General features: G+C 56.6%; 1 protein-coding gene across 1 annotated transcript in view; it reads left to right on the top strand.

Annotated features, from left to right (window-relative positions):
• Positions 1–21,523, top strand: part of LOC144724238 (alpha-N-acetylgalactosaminide alpha-2,6-sialyltransferase 3-like) — a 23,928-nt gene extending 2,405 nt beyond the window's left edge. The window contains exons 2-6 of the mRNA XM_078603203.1: positions 17,146–17,355; positions 17,798–18,041; positions 18,916–19,099; positions 19,730–19,837; positions 20,055–21,523. Coding sequence (XP_078459329.1) covers positions 17,146–17,355; positions 17,798–18,041; positions 18,916–19,099; positions 19,730–19,837; positions 20,055–20,253 — 945 coding nt within the window. The 3' untranslated portion in view covers positions 20,254–21,523. The remainder of the gene's footprint in view (positions 1–17,145; positions 17,356–17,797; positions 18,042–18,915; positions 19,100–19,729; positions 19,838–20,054) is intronic.

Raw genomic sequence — 21,523 nt, 5'->3', positions numbered from 1 at the left:
GTCGTTGGGGTGTTTGCTGCTGATGCTGTTTTCGTTGTCGTTGTTGTTTTTGTCAAAATAATCGTAGAAATAAATAACAAGTGATAGAAAAAAGTAATAACCCCCCGACACAACAAACACACAACACACACCTGAAACCAATCACCAGACAGACAGACAAACACACACACGCACAGACAAGCACACACACGCGCAGGACAAACACACAGACGAACACACACACGACCGAACCAACAAGTAAACAAACGAAAACGAATAATCACACCAACATACAAATAACAAAACGACAGATAAATGAAAAAACGCACGCGCAATCAAACACACAAACCAACCACTCACCCAACAGACAAGCAGGCCAGACCCACGTGGTGCCGATCCAGGTACAAAGCACCAGGCCAACACACAACGCGACCAGCCAAGCAGACAAACAGACAAACGAACACACTGCCAAACACACAAACCAGCCAAACACACACACAACACAAAATAAAACAACACACAACACAAAACAACCAGACAAGTCACAACACAAACCAAACACTCTCCAAGCAGACAAGCAGGCCAGACGCACGTGGTGCTGATCCAGGTACAAAGCACCAGGCCAACACACAACGCGACCAGGCCAAGCAGACAAACAAACAAAACAAACACTTAGACAAACACACAAACCAGACAGACACCCACACAGCACAAACCAAACACAACACAAACACAACCAAACACTCACCAGGCAGACAGAGCAGGCCAGACCCACGTGGTGCCGATCCAGGTAACAAAGCACCAGGCCCACACACAACGCGACCAGTCCAAGCAGACAAACGAACACACAGACAAACACACGACACCGACACACACACACACAACAGTAGTAATAGCAACCTGTTTCTACAGCAGGCTGACCCCCGGGATGAGAAAACAGAATAAACTAGAGTTTTTCCTAGTTAACTCTCTCTAGGCCAGGCTCAGGCTCTCACCTGAGCCCAGGCCTCCATCCGCTCACCTGGTGGAGCAGGAGCGACCACTAGGCGTGGCCTCTCCGCACGGGGGCGAGAGAGAGAGAGAGAGAGACAGAGAGAGAGACACAGAGAGAGACAGATACAGAGACACAGAGAGAGACAGATACAGAGACACAGAGAGAGACAGAGAGATAGAGGGAGAAACAGATAGAGTGAGCGAGAGATTGAGCTAGAGCGAGAGGGGGGGGGGGTTACATAAAGCAAAGATTAAAAAAACGAAATGATGAACGAAGCAAAGTGCCGACTATACCGAGCATCTGCTTGTTTCCACTGATCGTAAAAAAGAGAGACAGCGACAGAGAGAGACTTTGACTTTTAAACAACTTTTATTGCCGCCAGCAGCAACAGCACTGGAGGCGATTCCGATACGAAATACACAAGTCACCAGCAAACAAATCACAGACACGATACATCCACGCGCTGTGGCGCTAAATGCGCCGCGCACAACACAAAAGAAAAGTCACGTGGTGCTCATCGCGCACGCCACGGTGACGAGCGAGCGCTTCGGAAGGTGAACACGAGGGTGCCGTCCACGCTGGTACGGAGAGGGGCTTGTACTGCTCCCCAGCGTTCGAGGAAGACGCGCACATCACCGGCATGTGTGTGGTACATGGCGTGCTCCAGCCTGAGCCGAGCCTTGAGCAGGCCCCTGAACACTGGAAGCAGCACAGAGCAGCCGTCAGTGTCACCTTCCAGCATCTCTTTTATCGTTCTGTACACCGCCAACTTCGCCTGAGCACAGGCGAAGTTGTCGAGGTCATGGCGCTTGTTAGCCAGGTAAGGCACCACCCCCCATATACGAAGCTGCTGTTGTAGAAGGGCACCCCCAGTTTCCTGAAGATGTCCCCCAAAAGGCGGAACATTGGTTTGAGGTACTGACAGCGCAAGTACTGGTGGGGCAGATCCTCCCTGGCACCGCAGGAAATGCACAAGTCTGTTACCCCTGGCGAGATTCGGCTGAGCCACACGGCCGATGGCAACGTGCAGTGTGCCAACCTCCACTGGAGGTCACCGCAGCGTTCAGCTACGGGGGAGACTTGTTCACTTGTTTCCACTGAGGGGCGGCCGCAATGAGGGGAGGGAAATGGTCTCTCGCTTTGTGTCCGGTAGGTCGGCCAGGTCCCGGAAATGCAGCGCCTTGACACAGCCACGTGTAGAGCGCCTTGACACGGCACGTGTAGAGCGCCTTGACACGGCACGTGTAGAGCGCCTTGACACGGCACGTGTAGAGCGCCATGACACGGCACGTGTAGAGCGCCTTGACACGGCACGTGTAGAGCGCCTTGACACGGCACGTGTAGAGCGCCTTGACACGGCACGTGTAGAGCGCCTTGACACGGCACGTGTAGAGCGCCTTGACACGGCACGTGTAGAGCGCCTTGACACGGCACGTGTAGAGCGCCATGACACGGCACGTGTAGAGCGCCTTGACACGGCACGTGTAGAGCGCCTTGACACGGCACGTGTAGAGCGCCTTGACACGACACGGGTAGAGCGCCTTGACACGGCACGTGTAGAGCGCCATGACACGGCACGTGTAGAGCGCCTTGACACGGCACGTGTAGAGCGCCTTGACACGGCACGTGTAGAGCGCCTTGACACGGCACGTGTAGAGCGCCTTGACACGGCACGTGTAGAGCGCCTTGACACGGCACGTGTAGAGCGCCATGACACGGCACGTGTAGAGCGCCTTGACACGGCACGTGTAGAGCGCCTTGACACAGCACGTGTAGAGCGCCTTGACACAGCCACGTGTAGAGCGCCATGACACAGCACGTGTAGAGCGCCATGACACAGCACGTGTAGAGCGCCTTGACACAGCCACGTGTAGAGCGCCATGACACAGCACGTGTAGAGCGCCTTGACACAGCACGTGTAGAGCGCCATGACACAGCACGTGTAGAGCGCCTTGACACAGCACGTGTAGAGCGCCATGACACAGCACGTGTAGAGCGCCATGACACAGCACGTGTAGAGCGCCATGACACAGCACGTGTAGAGCGCCATGACACAGCACGTGTAGAGCGCCATGACACAGCACGTGTAGAGCGCCTTGACACAGCACGTGTAGAGCGCCATGACACAGCACGTGTAGAGCGCCATGACACAGCACGTGTAGAGCGCCTTGACACAGCACGTGTAGAGCGCCATGACACAGCACGTGTAGAGCGCCATGACACAGCACGTGTAGAGCGCCTTGACACAGCACGTGTAGAGCGCCTTGACACAGCACGTGTAGAGCGCCATGACACAGCACGTGTAGAGCGCCATGACACAGCACGTGTAGAGCGCCATGACACAGCCACGTGTAGAGCGCCTTGACACAGCACGTGTAGAGCGCCATGACACAGCACGTGTAGAGCGCCATGACACAGCACGTGTAGAGCGCCATGACACAGCACGTGTAGAGCGCCATGACACAGCACGTGTAGAGCGCCATGACACAGCACGTGTAGAGCGCCATGACACAGCACGTGTAGAGCGCCTTGACACAGCACGTGTAGAGCGCCATGACACAGCACGTGTAGAGCGCCATGACACAGCACGTGTAGAGCGCCTTGACACAGCACGTGTAGAGCGCCATGACACAGCCACGTGTAGAGCGCAATGACACAGCCACGTGTAGAGCGCAATGACACAGCACGTGTAGAGCGCAATGACACAGCACGTGTAGAGCGCCTTGACACAGCCACGTGTAGAGCGCCATAACACAGCACGTGTAGAGCGCCATGACACAGCACGTGTAGAGCGCCTTGACACGGCACGTGTAGAGCGCCTTGACACAGCACGTGTAGAGCGCCTTGACACGGCACGTGTAGAGCGCCTTGACACGGCACGTGTAGAGCGCCTTGACACGGCACGTGTAGAGCGCCTTGACACGGCACGTGTAGAGCGCCTTGACACGGCACGTGTAGAGCGCCTTGACACGGCACGTGTAGAGCGCCTTGACACGGCACGTGTAGAGCGCCTTGACACGGCACGTGTAGAGCGCCTTGACACGGCACGTGTAGAGCGCCTTGACACGGCACGTGTAGAGCGCCTTGACACGGCACGTGTAGAGCGCCTTGACACGGCACGTGTAGAGCGCCATGACACGGCACGTGTAGAGCGCCTTGACACGGCACGTGTAGAGCGCCTTGACACGGCACGTGTAGAGCGCCTTGACACGGCACGTGTAGAGCGCCTTGACACGGCACGTGTAGAGCGCCATGACACGGCACGTGTAGAGCGCCTTGACACGGCACGTGTAGAGCGCCATGACACGGCACGTGTAGAGCGCCTTGACATGGCACGTGTAGAGCGCCTTGACACGGCACGTGTAGAGCGCCTTGACACGGCACGTGTAGAGCGCCATGACACGGCACGTGTAGAGCGCCTTGACACGGCACGTGTAGAGCGCCTTGACACGGCACGTGTAGAGCGCCTTGACACAGCCACGTGTAGAGCGCCATGACACAGCACGTGTAGAGCGCCATGACACAGCACGTGTAGAGCGCCTTGACACAGCCACGTGTAGAGCGCCATGACACAGCACGTGTAGAGCGCCTTGACACAGCACGTGTAGAGCGCCATGACACAGCACGTGTAGAGCGCCTTGACACAGCACGTGTAGAGCGCCATGACACAGCACGTGTAGAGCGCCATGACACAGCACGTGTAGAGCGCCTTGACACAGCCACGTGTAGAGCGCCATGACACAGCACGTGTAGAGCGCCTTGACACAGCACGTGTAGAGCGCCATGACACAGCACGTGTAGAGCGCCTTGACACAGCACGTGTAGAGCGCCATGACACAGCACGTGTAGAGCGCCATGACACAGCACGTGTAGAGCGCCATGACACAGCACGTGTAGAGCGCCATGACACAGCACGTGTAGAGCGCCATGACACAGCACGTGTAGAGCGCCTTGACACAGCACGTGTAGAGCGCCATGACACAGCACGTGTAGAGCGCCATGACACAGCACGTGTAGAGCGCCATGACACAGCACGTGTAGAGCGCCATGACACAGCACGTGTAGAGCGCCATGACACAGCACGTGTAGAGCGCCTTGACACAGCACGTGTAGAGCGCCTTGACACAGCACGTGTAGAGCGCCATGACACAGCACGTGTAGAGCGCCATGACACAGCCACGTGTAGAGCGCCTTGACACAGCACGTGTAGAGCGCCATGACACAGCACGTGTAGAGCGCCATGACACAGCACGTGTAGAGCGCCATGACACAGCACGTGTAGAGCGCCATGACACAGCACGTGTAGAGCGCCATGACACAGCACGTGTAGAGCGCCATGACACAGCACGTGTAGAGCGCCTTGACACAGCACGTGTAGAGCGCCATGACACAGCACGTGTAGAGCGCCATGACACAGCACGTGTAGAGCGCCATGACACAGCACGTGTAGAGCGCCTTGACACAGCACGTGTAGAGCGCCATGACACAGCCACGTGTAGAGCGCAATGACACAGCCACGTGTAGAGCGCAATGACACAGCACGTGTAGAGCGCCTTGACACAGCCACGTGTAGAGCGCCATGACACAGCACGTGTAGAGCGCCATGACACAGCACGTGTAGAACGCCTTGACACGGCACGTGTAGAGCGCCTTGACACAGCACGTGTAGAGCGCCTTGACACGGCACGTGTAGAGCGCCTTGACACGGCACGTGTAGAGCGCCTTGACACGGCACGTGTAGAGCGCCTTGACACGGCACGTGTAGAGCGCCTTGACACGGCACGTGTAGAGCGCCTTGACACAGCACGTGTAGAGCGCCATGACACAGCACGTGTAGAGCGCCTTGACACAGCACGTGTAGAGCGCCTTGACACAGCCACGTGTAGAGCGCAATGACACAGCACGTGTAGAGCGCCTTGACACAGCCACGTGTAGAGCGCAATGACACAGCACGTGTAGAGCGCCTTGACACAGCACGTGTAGAGCACCTTGACACAGCACGTGTAGAGCACCTTGACACAGCACGTGTAGAGCGCCATGACACAGCACGTGTAGAGCGCCTTGACACAGCCACGTGTAGAGCGCCATGACACAGCACGTGTAGAGCGCCTTGACACAGCACGTGTAGAGCGCCTTGACACAGCACGTGTAGAGCGCCTTGACACAGCACGTGTAGAGCGCCTTGACACAGCCACGTATAGAGCGCCATGACACAGCACGTGTAGAGCGCCTTGACACAGCCACGTGTAGAGCGCCATGACACAGCACGTGTAGAGCGCCTTGACACAGCCACGTGTAGAGCGCCATGACACAGCACATGTAGAGCGCCATGACACAGCACGTGTAGAGCGCCTTGACACAGCACGTGTAGAGCGCCATGACACAGCACGTGTAGAGCGCCATGACACAGCCACGTGTAGAGCGCCATGACACAGCACGTGTAGAGCGCCTTGACATAGCCACGTGTAGAGCGCCATGACACAGCACGTGTAGAGCGCCATGACACAGCACGTGTAGAGCGCCTTGACACAGCCACGTGTAGAGCGCCATGACACAGCACGTGTAGAGCGCCTTGACACAGCACGTGTAGAGCGCCTTGACACAGCACGTGTAGAGCGCCTTGACACAGCACGTGTAGAGCACCTTGACACAGCCACGTATAGAGCGCCATGACACAGCACGTGTAGAGCGCCTTGACACAGCCACGTGTAGAGCGCCATGACACAGCCACGTGTAGAGCGCCTTGACACAGCACGTGTAGAGCGCCTTGACACAGCCACGTGTAGAGCGCCATGACACAGCACATGTAGAGCGCCATGACACAGCACGTGTAGAGCGCCTTGACACAGCCACGTGTAGAGCGCCATGACACAGCACGTGTAGAGCGCCTTGACACAGCACGTGTAGAGCGCCTTGACACAGCACGTGTAGAGCGCCTTGACACAGCACGTGTAGAGCGCCTTGACACAGCACGTGTAGAGCGCCTTGACACAGCACGTGTAGAGCGCCATGACACAGCCACGTATAGAGCGCCATGACACGGCACGTGTAGAGCGCCTTGACACGGCACGTGTAGAGCGCCTTGACACAGCCACGTGTAGAGCGCCATGACACAGCACGTGTAGAGCGCCTTGACACAGCGCGTGTAGAGCGCCATGACACAGCCACGTGTAGAGCGCCTTGACACAGCCACGTGTAGAGCGCCTTGACACAGCCACGTATAGAGCGCCATGACACAGCCACGTGTAGAGCGCCATGACACAGCACGTGTAGAGCGCCTTGACACAGCCACGTATAGAGCGCCATGACACAGCCACGTGTAGAGCGCCATAACACAGCACGTGTAGAGCGCCTTGACACAGCCACGTATAGAGCGCCATGACACAGCACGTGTAGAGCGCCTTGACACAGCCACGTGTAGAGCGCCATGACACAGCACGTGTAGAACGCCATGACACAGCACGTGTAGAGCGCCTTGACACAGCACGTGTAGAGCACCATGACACAGCACGTGTAGAGCGCCATGACACAGCACGTGTAGAGCGCCTTGACACAGCCACGTATAGAGCGCCATGACACAGCCACGTGTAGTGCGCCTTGACACAGCCACGTGTAGAGCGCCATGACACAGCACGTGTAGAGCGCCATGACACAGCACGTGTAGAGCGCCTTGACACAGCACGTGTAGAGCGCCTTGACACAGCACGTGTAGAGCGCCTTGACACAGCACGTGTAGAGCGCCTTGACGCAGCACGTGTAGAGCGCCTTGACACAGCACGTGTAGAGCGCCTTGACACAGCACGTGTAGAGCGCCTTGACACAGCACGTGTAGAGCGCCTTGACACAGCGACGTGTAGAGCGCCTTGACGCAGCACGTGTAGAGCGCCTTGAGATAGCACGTGTAGAGCGCCTTGACACAGCACGTGTAGAGCGCCTTGACACAGCACGTGTAGAGCGCCTTGACACATCACGTGTAGAGCGCCTTGACACAGCACGTGTAGAACGCCTTGACACAGCACGTGTAGAGCGCCTTGACGCAGCACGTGTAGAGCGCCTTGACACAGCACGTGTAGAGCGCCTTGACACGGCACATGAAGAGCGCCTTGACACAGCACGTGTAGAGCGCTGGCTGTGTTCGGGGCGCTATTCAGGGGCACGTTCCTGCAGCCTCGGAGCTTCAGTAGCTTGCCGGAGCCGCTGTGGCCGGGGGGCTGCGCGCAGGAGACTCACAACTCCGGGAAGGAGGAGGGGGGGCGGCCACCGTCCCCCGGCGCCTCCAGCTTCAGGCGCCACTCCTTGATGGCACGGGAGAGAGACAGAGAGAGAGACAGAGAGAGAGAGACAGACAGACAGAGAGAGAGACAGAGAGACACATCCGAACCGATCCTCCGCCCACCCGCTGACATGACCATCATCGTGGCGCAAAACAGAGACCAGTCACCTTTCATCCAGCAGTGGGTAGATCACGGCACATTACGACGACGACGATGATGTGAACATGAGTTAAAGGATCTTGAATTATTTTGAGAAGCGTTCAGTTGAAACAGGCACGATGCAAGTAAGTTTAGAGAGACCCGCTGTCGTGTTGGCATGCGTGTGCCGATAGGACTGGGTAGGACACGCAGATAGGTGATGGTTGGGACCACGCACCCCCGACAGCCTTTGTCTCTCTCTCTAACGCAGCGCCGGAGATTGTGTTCCACGACGCGCCTTGGGTAAGAAATGACACGCATACACACAAAGGCAAAGATGCCCCGTGCAGCCTACACAGACTGGTGGGGCAAGTGATGTTAGCGAGCAACACCTGCACCAAGGGTTGGTGTGGCCAGAACCACGCCCGGCCGCCCTTGTCTCCCCGGCACTGCTTAGTTAATTAAGGCTGAGTCGACCTAGGGGAGGCCCTGGTAGATACAGGCCGTGGCCGGAAATCGCGCCCGATGCAATTGGCGCACGCCGTTAATCATTTCACCACCGCTCCCCAAAAGGACAGATGCGTAGCGACTGTTCGGTTATACAGCGGCCGGCTAATCATGAACTGGGTTTGTTTAGATAACACAATCCTGGGTCAACACGAGGAGGGGGAGGGGGGTTCGTGTAGCTGCGTGGAGGAGCTGTCGACGAGGGGACAGGACGCGAGTCGCTGGGTTTAGCCACGTGGACCTTAAAGATTCCCGTGGCGTCATTCGCAAGAGTAAGCCTTTGAGTGCCCCGCGCCACGGTACGCGTTTACAAACTTCTAGATACCCGTAAATCACTCAAATCAGGATCACACACACACAGCAGCGGCAGCGGCACCCCCGCCCGCCCCGACTGTGAAACAAAAAGGCGCCTTCCTTCGTAATGATGGTCATGATGGTGGTGATGGTGGTAATGATGATGATGGTGGTGATGATGGTGGTGGTGATGGTGGTGGTGATGTTGGCGATGATAATAACGTGGGCGCGAATACCGCAACGTGTACGAATCTCTCACAGTTGACAATCATCAATCAACTCGAACGTCGGAGTCATTGACGCGCGCGTGGTGTCTGCCGGAGCGACGCGAAGGTCGTGTTCGTGTGTGCGGAGGAATGTGCCGAGACAGCAAGTTCATTAATCATCATTATTATTAAATATTTGACCAAATTGCAACTAAACCGAAATCACACACAATTCATTCACACCCACGCACAGCAAACCAATGTAAATGTGAAGACATTACAAACATATATTCATAAAAAAGGGCCGTTGCCCGAAATGTCGGCTATTATATTTGTTTTCTTTTAAGGCCACACACACACACGGTATCTGTTGAGTTGAGTTGTACGTATGTTGAACTTCTTTCGCACCGTACGTAACCAACCGTGCTAATCGTATGTGTAGGGAATTGACAAACTCATACAGAATGTCGCGCCCAACCGGGACCCCCAGAGCGTAAAGAGACAGACGTCCATGCAGTACAATCCGGTAGTTCTCCCAGCATTGATTCCAGCAGCACCGTGCCTGGCTCTACTGCTTATGAGACACCGAATGTCGAAACCTGTCCAGAGTTTTACTTTGTCTTGAAACAATGCTGCTGAAATGATGCACTCCCAGAAGGCCGTGCGTACTCCTGATGGGATGTGTGAGACGTTTATTTGTTAATTACTATTTTGTACGCGTAGAGTCGGAGATATGTGAAGGAGGAGACCAAGTGTCTGATTATCTATCGTGCTCTTGACTGTCTCCACAACGACGCTCACGCTTATTGCGACTTGGACTTCGGGGAACACTCGTTAACCAGGCCACGTGCGGTGACGTCATAGCCGTTATGGCGTCATAGTCGTTATGACGTCACGGGGGGAGGGGAGAATAACTCAATGGAGAAGGGGCTCTGAGCAGAGCACAGCGGGTCACGTGCACCGAGCTGCCTCGACGATGGCGGGCGTCTGTCGGAGGGAACACGACGGGAGAATTGCGGCAGAGGTTGTGGACCCCGGGCAGATGTTTGAAGGCGGCCCGGGATCAAAGGGATATGTAAATAGAGAGGCGGCCTCGAGCAGGTTGCAAGTTTGATGACTTGATTCGTCTTCTTGGTTCTTTCGGTAAAGTCACGTAGAAGGAAAATAATACAATTAAAAAAATACATTTGTATTATTTTATTATTTTCCTTCTACGTGACTTTACCGAAAGAACCAAGAAGATGAATCCCTGCAGTCACGAAAGCTTTAAATCGAGACTTGATTCGTGTCTGGCAGCGGTGGTGGTGGTGGTGGCGCTACGCTACTGCTGCTGCTGGGCATTCGCGACCTCTCATTGCACAACCACTCGCTCAGATGTGGACAAAGCGGCTGCAGGCAATAACTCAGTTGAGCGATGACGTCCAGAGCGACTTGCTTGCTAAATACTCTCGCCCCTGAGGCTGTGAGTGATGGAAGACGTGGGACGTGAGGGTTTCGGATATTTTCCCTGTCAGCATTTTTCGCGGTTGTGATGCGTGCCTGTGAGTTTGTGCAGGTAGCTGATCTGAGCGAGTTTCAAACAAAAAAAGCGTTGCGCCCCAACCAGCCCAAAGGGCTCCATATTTGTGAAGACAATTGGGACTACGCCTAATGTCAGATCTGTATTTCTGTGTGCCTCTCTCTGTGTATATTTGTCTCTTTCTGTGTTTGTGTCTCTCTGTGTGTCTCTGTGGTTTCATTAATCAACCTGGTTTCATTAACCTCTCATTAATTTGCCTTTATATATAGATTGTTATATAAATATGTTATATAAAAAACAACTAAAATAACAAGAAATGACGTTACATTACATTACAAGGTATAAATGGGACAAGACTGATCTGCATGGAAATAACGGGGGTTTTGTTACGAAAGCAACAGATATTTACCGGAGGAAATCTCCAATAAACGAGCTAACGTTGGGCCAACATCGCCACGTGGTGAGAGCCGCGCGAGCCGCAGCGTCGCCCCAACCTGGTGCCACGAACCCCACGTGGGGCCCAACGTCGAGGTGGGGAGGGAGCAGCCTGGGCAGAGGCAGGCGATGAGTCGCTTGGACCCAACACGCCCCCCCACCCCCCCCCCCCCCCCCCCAGAATCGGAATCAGGATAGTTTTTTTTTATTAGGATCAGAATATGTATTTACACTGGAGGAATCCGATGTCATTGGGGTTTATTAGTAATACATCGGCATTCTGCGACCCCCACTGCCACTGTGTCGATACGTGCCAGGGACTCTATGAGATGATAGGACAATAGTCTGAGTCCATAATTGGCAATAAGTAACGGCAAAGCGATTATAAGTGACTCACAGAATTGTGCGCAGTTGCGTCTACAGTCCACGACTTCCCTGAAGGCATCAGCAGCTCCAGCGAGCGCGATGCCGATCGCACCACGCGGGATCTCACTCCACGGGCGTCTCACGACCGCAGCGGCTGTGTAGGCCCCCCCCCTCCCCCCCTATTGTGGTCGACTCGACAGGGTGCAGCGATGGTGTTTCCTCGCGTTTGTTGAGCTTCATTTGAGCAGACCTGCGTACGCACGGCAAACTAAAACACGCAAAGAAAGCAGTCATAAATAATTTAGCTTTCCATTTAGGTGCAAAAGTGCACAGCTGCTCCAGTGGCTTCCGAACATCGGAAGGAAGCAGCTCGCTGCGGACGGCTGCCGAAGCGCATCTGAGAGTGCGAGACGCGGTGACCGCCGCCTTTGATCGATGGGCAGCCACAATCCGAGCGGAGTTCGCGTGGTTGATGATTTACGCTCCTTAACGACGATGCACGTGACGTCAACCCGTGTCAATCTACCACTGACGTGCTGCCGTCTGCAGCTCTGCCGCTCTCTCTCGCGCCCTGAACTCTCCCTGGCTTATCTGGCCCTCGTCTCGATAATCTCATCGCCAGATAGCCCCTTCGGCTCCTACCCCATCTCGCCCCCTTCGGCTCCTACCCCATCTCACCCCCTTCGGCTCCTACCCCCATCTCGCCCCCTTCGGCTCCTACCCCCATCTCGCCCCCGAGACCTTCCCAACGACCGCACGCCTCGCGTTGTTAGCCCCTCGGCTGCTGTAAACCCATCAAAGGCGCCGCGCACGCCACCTGCCTCGCTCGCGGGGGGCGGGGGGGGCAGTCACACCATTGTGACTGCCACCCCATCGGTGTGACTGCCCCCCCATCGGTGTGAGTGCCATCGGTGTGAGTGCCAGATTTGAAAAGTCACGCCGCACAATCTCCGAGCGCAAGTGAACATTTCCCGATGCCGTGGAAACGACCGCGGACTGTGGGAAGCGCAGCAGCCGCTTCCTGCACGCTGACGACGACGACGATGCAAGTCTTGCCTCCATGAGAATGATGACGACGACGATGTGGCTATGGAACCCTTCTGACCAATATCGATACTGGCAAAAAGTTCCCATAGATGTCCCTGCTCAGCCCGAAGTTTAAATGGTTCTGGTATTTGCATTGCATTTGCGCTGTTTGCCTTTTGGGGTTATTCTCTGTTCTAAGGCTGGTGAGACTCTGGTGGCGGTCAATCAGCTTCAAAGGAAATTCATACATTATTATTAAACCATGTTTGCCTTGCACTCGGTATTTATTTGATGTTTGAACATATTAAAACCTGCTGTGGTGAAGCCTATTCTCATTATTATTTCATCATCAACGACGACGTGAATACCAGCCGCACTCATCGGCATCGAAGGTGATTCATCTGCACATCCCGTCCATAGCTCTGCCACCTCTCTCTCTGGCGCCCGATCTCTGCTGCACCACATTTACGTCCTGCACCACACTCACGTGTTGCACCACACTGACGTCATCCAGCACACTGACGTGCTGCACCACGCTGACGTCATCCACCACACTGACGTGCTGCACCACACTGACGTGCTGCACCACGCTGACGTCATCCACCACGCTGACGTGCTGCACCACGCTGACGTCATCCACCACGCTGACGTCCTGCACCACGCTGGCGTCCTTCCTGCTGGAGGATATCCAAACGTCCGCGTGGCCAAGCAGACGAGCAGTTTCCTCCGCACGCATTTCTTCCCCCCTCTCTCTCTCTGCGTTACAAAATACCAGTATTTATTTGGACACCCCATCGTGAATTTAAACTTTTTTCTATTCAGGAGAGACACGCTACTGAGTAGCAGGGCTGGTTTTTTCAGGAGGGTTCTTCTGTTGTATTGGGGTTTATTTTAAGATGTGTTCGGCCAATTCATGACGAGTCGTGTCGTTTATTATCATTCACGTGGGAGGAGGAACCCGGAGCAACCGGGGAACCCCCCCCCCCACGCCTTGCGCGAGGGGGTAACACTCGATCCCCGTACAGACGGAACAGATGGCGAGTATCCCACTTGCTGTACCGCCTTCTACCTGGCGAGCCGGGGGTACGGCTCCTCCCCGACGCCCCCGAGAACCCCCCCCATCTGTGATCCACCAGCCCAAGCTGCTGCTGCTGCCTCCACAGCGCTGGGCTACTCTGGACGGGTGTCGACAGCGCGCGGCCCGGGTTGAGCAACTGACGGCTCAGGTGGTCACTGCACGTGGCCACGAGTCTATAACGACCCCGGCAAATGTCAACAGATTGAGACACAGCGTGTTTGTGAAGGGCGACCCGGGCTTAAACAAACACCGTAGCCTGCAAACGGTCGCGCACCTCGGGTTGAGCAACTGATGGCTCAGGTGGTCACTGCCAGTGGCCACGAGTCTATAACGACCCCGGCAAATGTCAACAGATTGAGACAGCTTGTTTGTGAAGGGCGACCCGGGCTTAAACAAACACCGTAGCCTGCAAACGGTCGCGCACCTCGGGTTGAGCAACTGATGGCTCAGGTGGTCGCTGCACGTGGCCACGAGTCTATAACGACCCCGTTAGATGTGTAGTGACATCGCGGGATGTCTCTGTGCAGTACCGGCCCTAGAGGGGCCCGGCGAGCGGTGTAGTGACATCGCGGACACCACGTGGTGTGGGTGTAGTACCGGCCCTAGAGGGGCCCGGCGAGCGCTGATTGATAGTGCTGGATGGCACCACGCTTGGCGTGCAGTGCCAGCCCCTACAGGACAGGGTGTGGGAGTGCCGGCCGTAGGAACGATGTTACTCAAGGCCGTGGCACTCTGGTTGACCCGAGAGGACACGTGACCGGTTAAGTCTACAAAAGGGCCCCAAGTGGGCGTTAGGGGTGGTCACGTGTCGGGGTCCAGATCCTGCTCGAGGATTCTGCAAGGTGGGCGTGGCCAAGGGCGGAGCCAGCCACGCCGCAGAGGATATAAGCCGGGTCCCCCAGAGGGGCCGGCGTTGTTGTTCATCCTGAAGAAACCTTCGTCTAAGGGAAGTAATAAAATAATTAAAATAAAACAATACATTCTCAAGCAATCATCTACGTTCTACTGAGTCTTCAACACGTGGACCTGGACCCGAGCTGCTGGTCCCGGTCCGTAGTAGCAGTTACGTTGTAATTAGTGTGGTAACTAGTGTAGTTAACCTGGTGGTCACGTGGTAACAAGTGTAGCTTGTCACGTGGTCACCACCAGGCTAGCTACACCAGTCACGTGGTAACTGGTGTAGCTAGCCTGGTGGTCACCACGTGGTAGCTACACCAGTCACGTGGTAACTAGTGTAGCTAGCCTGGTGGTCACCACTTGGTTAGCTACACCAGTCATGTGGTGTAGCTAGCCTGGTGGTCACCACCCGGTGGTAACTAGTGTAGCTAGCCTGGTGGTCACCACCACAGGTTGTTATTCTGTTAAGGGGAAGTTACCCCGTGTGTTGGAGTCAAATCAACGTGTTGCCTCCAAGTATACGTCTGCGACTCAGTTGAACTCACTAGAAATGTAAAAAGATTGAGACACAGCGCGTTTGTGAAGGGCGACCCGGGCTTAAACAAACACCGTCGCCTGCAAACAGTGCAGTCATAAATACGCGATCGTATAGTATCGATAAAACAGAGTGCAAAGCTACACAGATGAAGACAAAGAACCTGGGTGGCTGTGAACACATCACTCAAGGTACTCGTTTAAGGCCCAGGACGGGATGTTCGTCACGGATGTTGGCCGTGGGAATAATTAACATTTTTGGTCGCCGGGTTCACAGTGAGGGCGGCACCGCGCTACGAATCTTGTCTCCGGCCACCCGAGTTCGATTCCAGCTCACGGCCAATATCGGTAACGAACATCTCACACCGGTCCTAGGCCTTCCCATTTAGACCCATCCTGAACTCAGAAGCTGGTAGACCTCACGTGGTGCTGTCCACTCCACCCCGCCTGTTAGCAAGCGTGGCAAAGGCCGTGCGAGGCACCTTTGTCTTTGTGACACGAGAAAAGAGACGGCGGGCGGTGATGGATCATGAGTCACGACGTCACCACCATCCTCTTGTTAGCTACAACCCTCTCATCGCCATCCGAATCTTAGCTCCATCTGAATCTCATCTTCAGCTCCGTCATCCCTGTCCTGCTCGTCTCCCTCCCTTCCGGGAGCACATTGCACAATGAGCTGATTCGCATACCCTTGACAGGACTGTATTTGAAAGGTGCCAGGATGCACGTAGGGTTGGATGGGCGCGTTGGTGAGTGGGTCGTTGAGTCCGTGCGTGGATGCGTCGGTGAGTGGGTGGGTGGGTGCGTCGGTGGGTGGGTGGGTGCGTAGGTGGGGTGGGTGCAGCGATGAGTGATTGTTTGAGTGGGTGGGTGAATTGGTGGGTGCAGCGGTGAGTTATTGTTTGAGTGTGTGGGTGAATTGGTGGGTGGGCGGGCGGGTGCGTCGGTGGGTGGGTGAGTGGTTGAGTGAGCGAGTGGGTGGGTGGGTGAGTGGGTGGGTTCGGCCCGGACCCGCCTCCCTAATCCCATGACCGCGACTTCACCCCGGGAATTGTCTCTTTGTGCTACTGTAGCCGCCTTGCACAATCGTCACCTGATAATTGTGATTTCACAACAGTGGGTTTACGAGTGTTGTTTACCCCCCTCTCCTCGTATTGATTGCCACTTTATTTTCCAGCTGATCCTCGTGGGCTGCTCACAACCAATCGCGTTCTTCCAGCGTAAACCGAACGTTTGCGGTCACGAGAATGCAGGCCGATTGAATAACCACCGGGACAAAAGAGTCATCAAGATCATCCATAATAGAGTTTGTTTTTATGGATGTGGTCACCACGTCTACGCCTCTATATAAGGAACATCGTACTCAGATTGTAAATGGTGTGGCTTGGCTCTCCAACACACCGGTGTGCTGTACTAGTGACGAATTGGCACGTCCTGTGTACGTGACAAGCCGTACTAGTTGGCTGTGTCGGGTGGTGGCGGGTTTAACGACACATTTTATATTGACGTGATCTCACCCAAAAACCTCTATTATGGATGATATTGGTTGCGAAAGCCTGCGTGTTAATAATGATAATGTCAACGATGTGCAGTTTTGTATATAGCATCGTGGTTCATGCAAATTGCATGTATCGCTAATCGCTGAGAAACCACGGATGTCAGCAAGACAGCAACAGCCAGGAGGCGCGCCGGTGCTACCAACAATTGCCGGGGCTCTGCAGTCCTCTGCATATTAAGATGTTTTCAGCCAATTAATGAGTGTTTATACACGTGGGGGTGGGTGGTGGGGAGGGTCGATTGGGAAGCGGCAGGTTGGCACTTAGTGCACAGCGCTACGACCGGCGTCCTGAGTTCAATGCCCCCTCCTCCCCCTCCTCCTCGACCCCCTCCACACGCAGAGTCTCTCCGCCCTGCTGCTGCTGCTCGGCGGAGCGGCGACGCTCGCCACGCTGCTGATGTCCAGCCTGGAGCCCGCGTGCCGCCACCACGGCCCCCCCGCGGCCCCCCCGTGGCCCCTGACCTTCCTCGCCGCTCTCCGCCTCGGCGACGCGTGCGGCCGCTCCCAGCCCCGGCCGCTGCCGAGCTACATCGGCGTGCCTCGAGGCGAGGTACGCCAGGCAGGGCATGGGCCGGGGGGGGGGGGGTGCCCGCCGAAGATTTACGGGAGGGGGGTTCGAGAACGTACCTAGGTTGAACTTCTTTCGCGCCGTACGTAGCCAACCGCGCTAATCGGAGGTGCGGGGGAAGCACAGCAACAACAACAACACAAACAGCAGCAGTTGTAAATAAATTCAATCCAGATTGAAAAGTGCGTAGCTCCCAGTGGCTTCCTGATATCGGAAGGAAGAGCGTTCCAGACGGCCGCAGAAGCGCATATGAAAGCGCCACGCGGTGAAGCGGTGACCGCCGTCTTTGTTCGATGACAGTCACAAGCCGACGATGACGATCGTCATCATCATCATGTTGATGATGACGATCATCTTGATGACAATGACAACGATGATGACGACGACGATCACGCGATCTCCCCCACCCCCATCCCCTGCGCAGCCGCTGCGCCTGCGCTGCGGGGACTGCGCCCTCGTGTCGAGCTCGGGACAGATGCTGGGCACCGGCGCGGGGCGCGACATCGACGGCGCCGAGTGCGTGTGGCGCATGAACAACGCGGTGCTCGCCCCGCGCTACCGCGACGACGTGGGCGCCCGCGCGAGCGTGCGCGTGGTGTCGCACACGAGCGTGCCGCTGCTGGCGCGAGGCGCCGCCGCCTTCTTCGGCAACGGCAGCGACAACACGCGTGAGCACGGGGGGGGGGGGAGTGGGGAGATACCTGGGGGGGAGCGGGGGGAAGGTGGAACACACCTGGGGGGACCTTGAACACGTCTATAAGAGCGTGGAGATACCTGAAACACACTGGGGGGGGGACATGGAGCACACTGGGGGGGAGATGGAGCACACTGGGGGGGACATGGAGCACACTGGGGGGGAGGTGGAGCACACTGGGGGGGACATGGAGCACACTGGGGGGGAGATGGAGCACACTGGGGGGGACATGGAGCACACTGGGGGGACATGGAGCACACTGGGGGGGACATGGAGCACACTGGGGGGGAGGTGGAGCACACTGGGGGGGACATGGAGCACACTGGGGGGGACATGGAGCACACTGGGGGGGAGGTGGAGCACACTGGGGGGGAGGTGGAGCACACTGGGGGGGACATGGAGCACACTGGGGGGGACATGGAGCACACTGGGGGGGACATGGAGCACACTGGGGGGGAGGTGGAGCACACTGGGGGGGACATGGAGCACACTGGGGGGGACATGGAGCACACTGGGGGGGAGGTGGAGCACACTGGGGGGGAGGTGGAGCACACTGGGGGGGAGGTGGAGCACACTGGGGGGGACATGGAGCACACTGGGGGGGACATGGAGCACACTGGGGGGGACATGGAGCACACTGGGGGGGACATGGAGCACACTGGGGGGGACATGGAGCACACTGGGGGGGAGGTGGAACACTCTTTAGTTTAGTTTGTTGTCCTTTCCCCGCACCGCCGATTAGCACGTGTGATTGTGTACGATGCCGTTTGCATGACTGACGCCGCATGTAAAACGTAGACATTGCTACTTGTAGGCAACATCACCTTCTACTCCACCCCACCCTGCAGAGGGCAACGCCACGTACGTGATCTGGGGCCCTCTCAAGAACATGCAGCGCGACCCGCCGGGCCCCGTCTACCGCAAGATCCTGGATATGAAGTCGCGCTTCCCCTGGGCACGAATCTTCACGCTCACCGACGAGCAGATGCAGCGGTGCGACGAGATGTTCAAGAACGAGACGGGCAAGGACCGGTGAGACCCAGCGGGGGGGGGGGGGGGGGGGGGTCACGAGGGGGGGGGGGGGGCTCCGGAGCGACAGCAGCCGCGTCCTGGGGCCCTCTTTTAGTGTGAGGCCTGGGAAGTGAGAAGGGGTCCACAGGTTCCAGGCAGCCGACTTTGTGAGCGTCATCAGCAGCTGTGATCTATCCACCGCTGGATGAATGCCTCACTCACCGAGCCGTCGCCACCTCTCGGGGTCCTGCCACGATCCGCCCGGCACCTCCGGCACGCGCGAGCCACCCCCGCCGTGGACGTCTTCTCGGACGCGCTCGCACCTTGAGCTGCCGCTCCATCGCTAGTCTCGTCCTGTCTGGCCAGGACGCGCCCTGCCCAAGCCCCTCTCACAGAGGGCCTGTCACTGATGATGATGATGATGTGAATAAGAAGCCCTCCTCCTTCTCTCCTCCTCGTCCTCCCTGCCCCCCTCTCCCTCCTTCCCTCGTCTGCGAGTCGTGGTGTGGCACCGTGTGGCGTGGCGTGGTGTGGTGTGCGTGGTGTGGTGTGGTGTGGTTTGGTGTGCTGTGGCGTGGTGTGGTGTGGTGTGCGTGGTGTGGTGTGGTGTGGCGTGGTGTGGCGTGGTGTGGTGTGCGTGGTGTGGCGCAGACTGAAGTCGGGCGCGTACCTCAGCACGGGCTGGTTCACCATGGTGCTCGCCATGGAGGTGTGCGACAGCATCCACGTGTACGGCATGATCGACGACGCCTACTGCAGGTGCCTCACCACACTCACTCACCCTCGCCATCACTTACCCACTCACTCGCCCTCACCATCGCTCATCAATAACCCTGCGCCACAGGTGCCTAGCGCCTGGCAGGATTAACAGGGGCGGTCCAGTGGAGGTCGAACCGCTAACATCCGCAGCTGCCCCCCCCCCCCCCCCGGGCCTGACCACGTGACCGTCTCTCTGTTGCCCGCGTGGTCTGCGCAGCCGGCCCGATCACCGCACGGTGCCCTACCACTACTACCAGCCCAACGGCAGCACGGAGTGCCAGGAGTACTCGAGGCAGGAGCACGGGAGGGGCGGCACGCACCGCTTCGTCACGGAGAAGGCCGTGTTCGGGCGCTGGGCGGCGCAGAGAAACGTCCGCTTCTCGCACCCCGAGTGGCCAGCCGATGGCCGCGTTTAGAACTCCTCCTCCTCGTTCCTACTCCTCCTCCTCCTCGTTCTCATCCTGGTCAGATCTGGACCTCTTCTTAATCGGATCAGCAAAATCAACTTCCTCCTCCGGAAGAGACGCTTGCGACCATCTCAGGACCAGCTGATCACATCGTGACTGTCTCTCTACGGATCTTCAGCACTTCGCCAGATCATCGTAATGTTTTGAATTAAAATTGATTGTATTTATTGTTTAGCTGCTTCAGAATCAGAATATTTATTTTTACTGCAGGAGGAATCCGATGAGCTATGAAGCTCAATATCTAACATATGTCCAGTAGGGGCGGGTTAGAACGTTACAATAACAAACAATGCAAAAGCACGGTAGGAGTGCAAAGTACGCGAGAGATAAACAAATCACCCAAACACAAACAAATACAGCACTGAACCATCCCCAGACTACCAGACAAAGCCCACTGATCTATTAACTTTTATTTCAAAAGTGACCTGGCCACAGATGATAGCTGGGTTGTAAAGAGAGCACTTAAACGCAGGCACTTACTTCCACGTCCGTGTGTGTGTGTGTCCGTGTGTATGTGTGTGTACGTGCGCGTCCGTGTGTGTGTACGCGCGCGCGTGTCTTTGTGTGGAGCGGTGGCGTCGTGGTTAGCGCACTGCGCTACAAACCCGGCCACCCAAGTTCGATTCCCGTTAACGGCCAACACCAGTGATGATTATCTGAACCGGTCCTGGGCCTCCCTTAAGTCGAGTAAGCCTCAAATAAGGACCTGGTGCGGTGTGCAAATATCGCCACTGGGAGAGACAAAGGCGGTCGGGCGTGGTGCTGGCCACCGCCCACCCCCTCGTGTGCCGTGCCGGCCTTCACAGATGCAACTTGCGAGCAGCACTCGCCCCAAAAGTCTGTTAAGGCTACACGGGAGATACAATATTTGTACGTGGGGAGCGGTGGCGCAGTGGTTAGCGCACCGCTCGACGAATCCCGAGACCCAAGTTAAAATGCCGCTCACGACCGAATAACAGTGGCAGGGAATATTTGAATCACCCCTGGGGCCTCCGCTAAGGTTTACTCGGCCGTAAACGAGTAAGTAAACAACAGCAGCACTGGGGAGACAAAGGCGGTCGGGAGTGATGCTGGCACAATAAAGCACACCTCTCGTGCCGCTTTCCTGTTGTGGAGTATCGCCTGTCACGTGACGGGTAACGGACCTCGCCGTGCTGGAGAAATCCAAGCAAATACAAAGCCGGTCCTTGATGGAAATAAATTGTTTGCAGAACCCCAA

The sequence above is a fragment of the Lampetra planeri genome, chromosome 20, assembly GCF_965212315.1.
Source record: "Lampetra planeri chromosome 20, kcLamPlan1.2.h2, whole genome shotgun sequence".
Taxonomy (NCBI): Eukaryota; Metazoa; Chordata; class Hyperoartia; order Petromyzontiformes; family Petromyzontidae; genus Lampetra; species Lampetra planeri.
The sequence above is the reverse complement of the archived record's forward strand: the minus strand, read 5'-3'. Positions and strand labels throughout refer to the sequence as shown.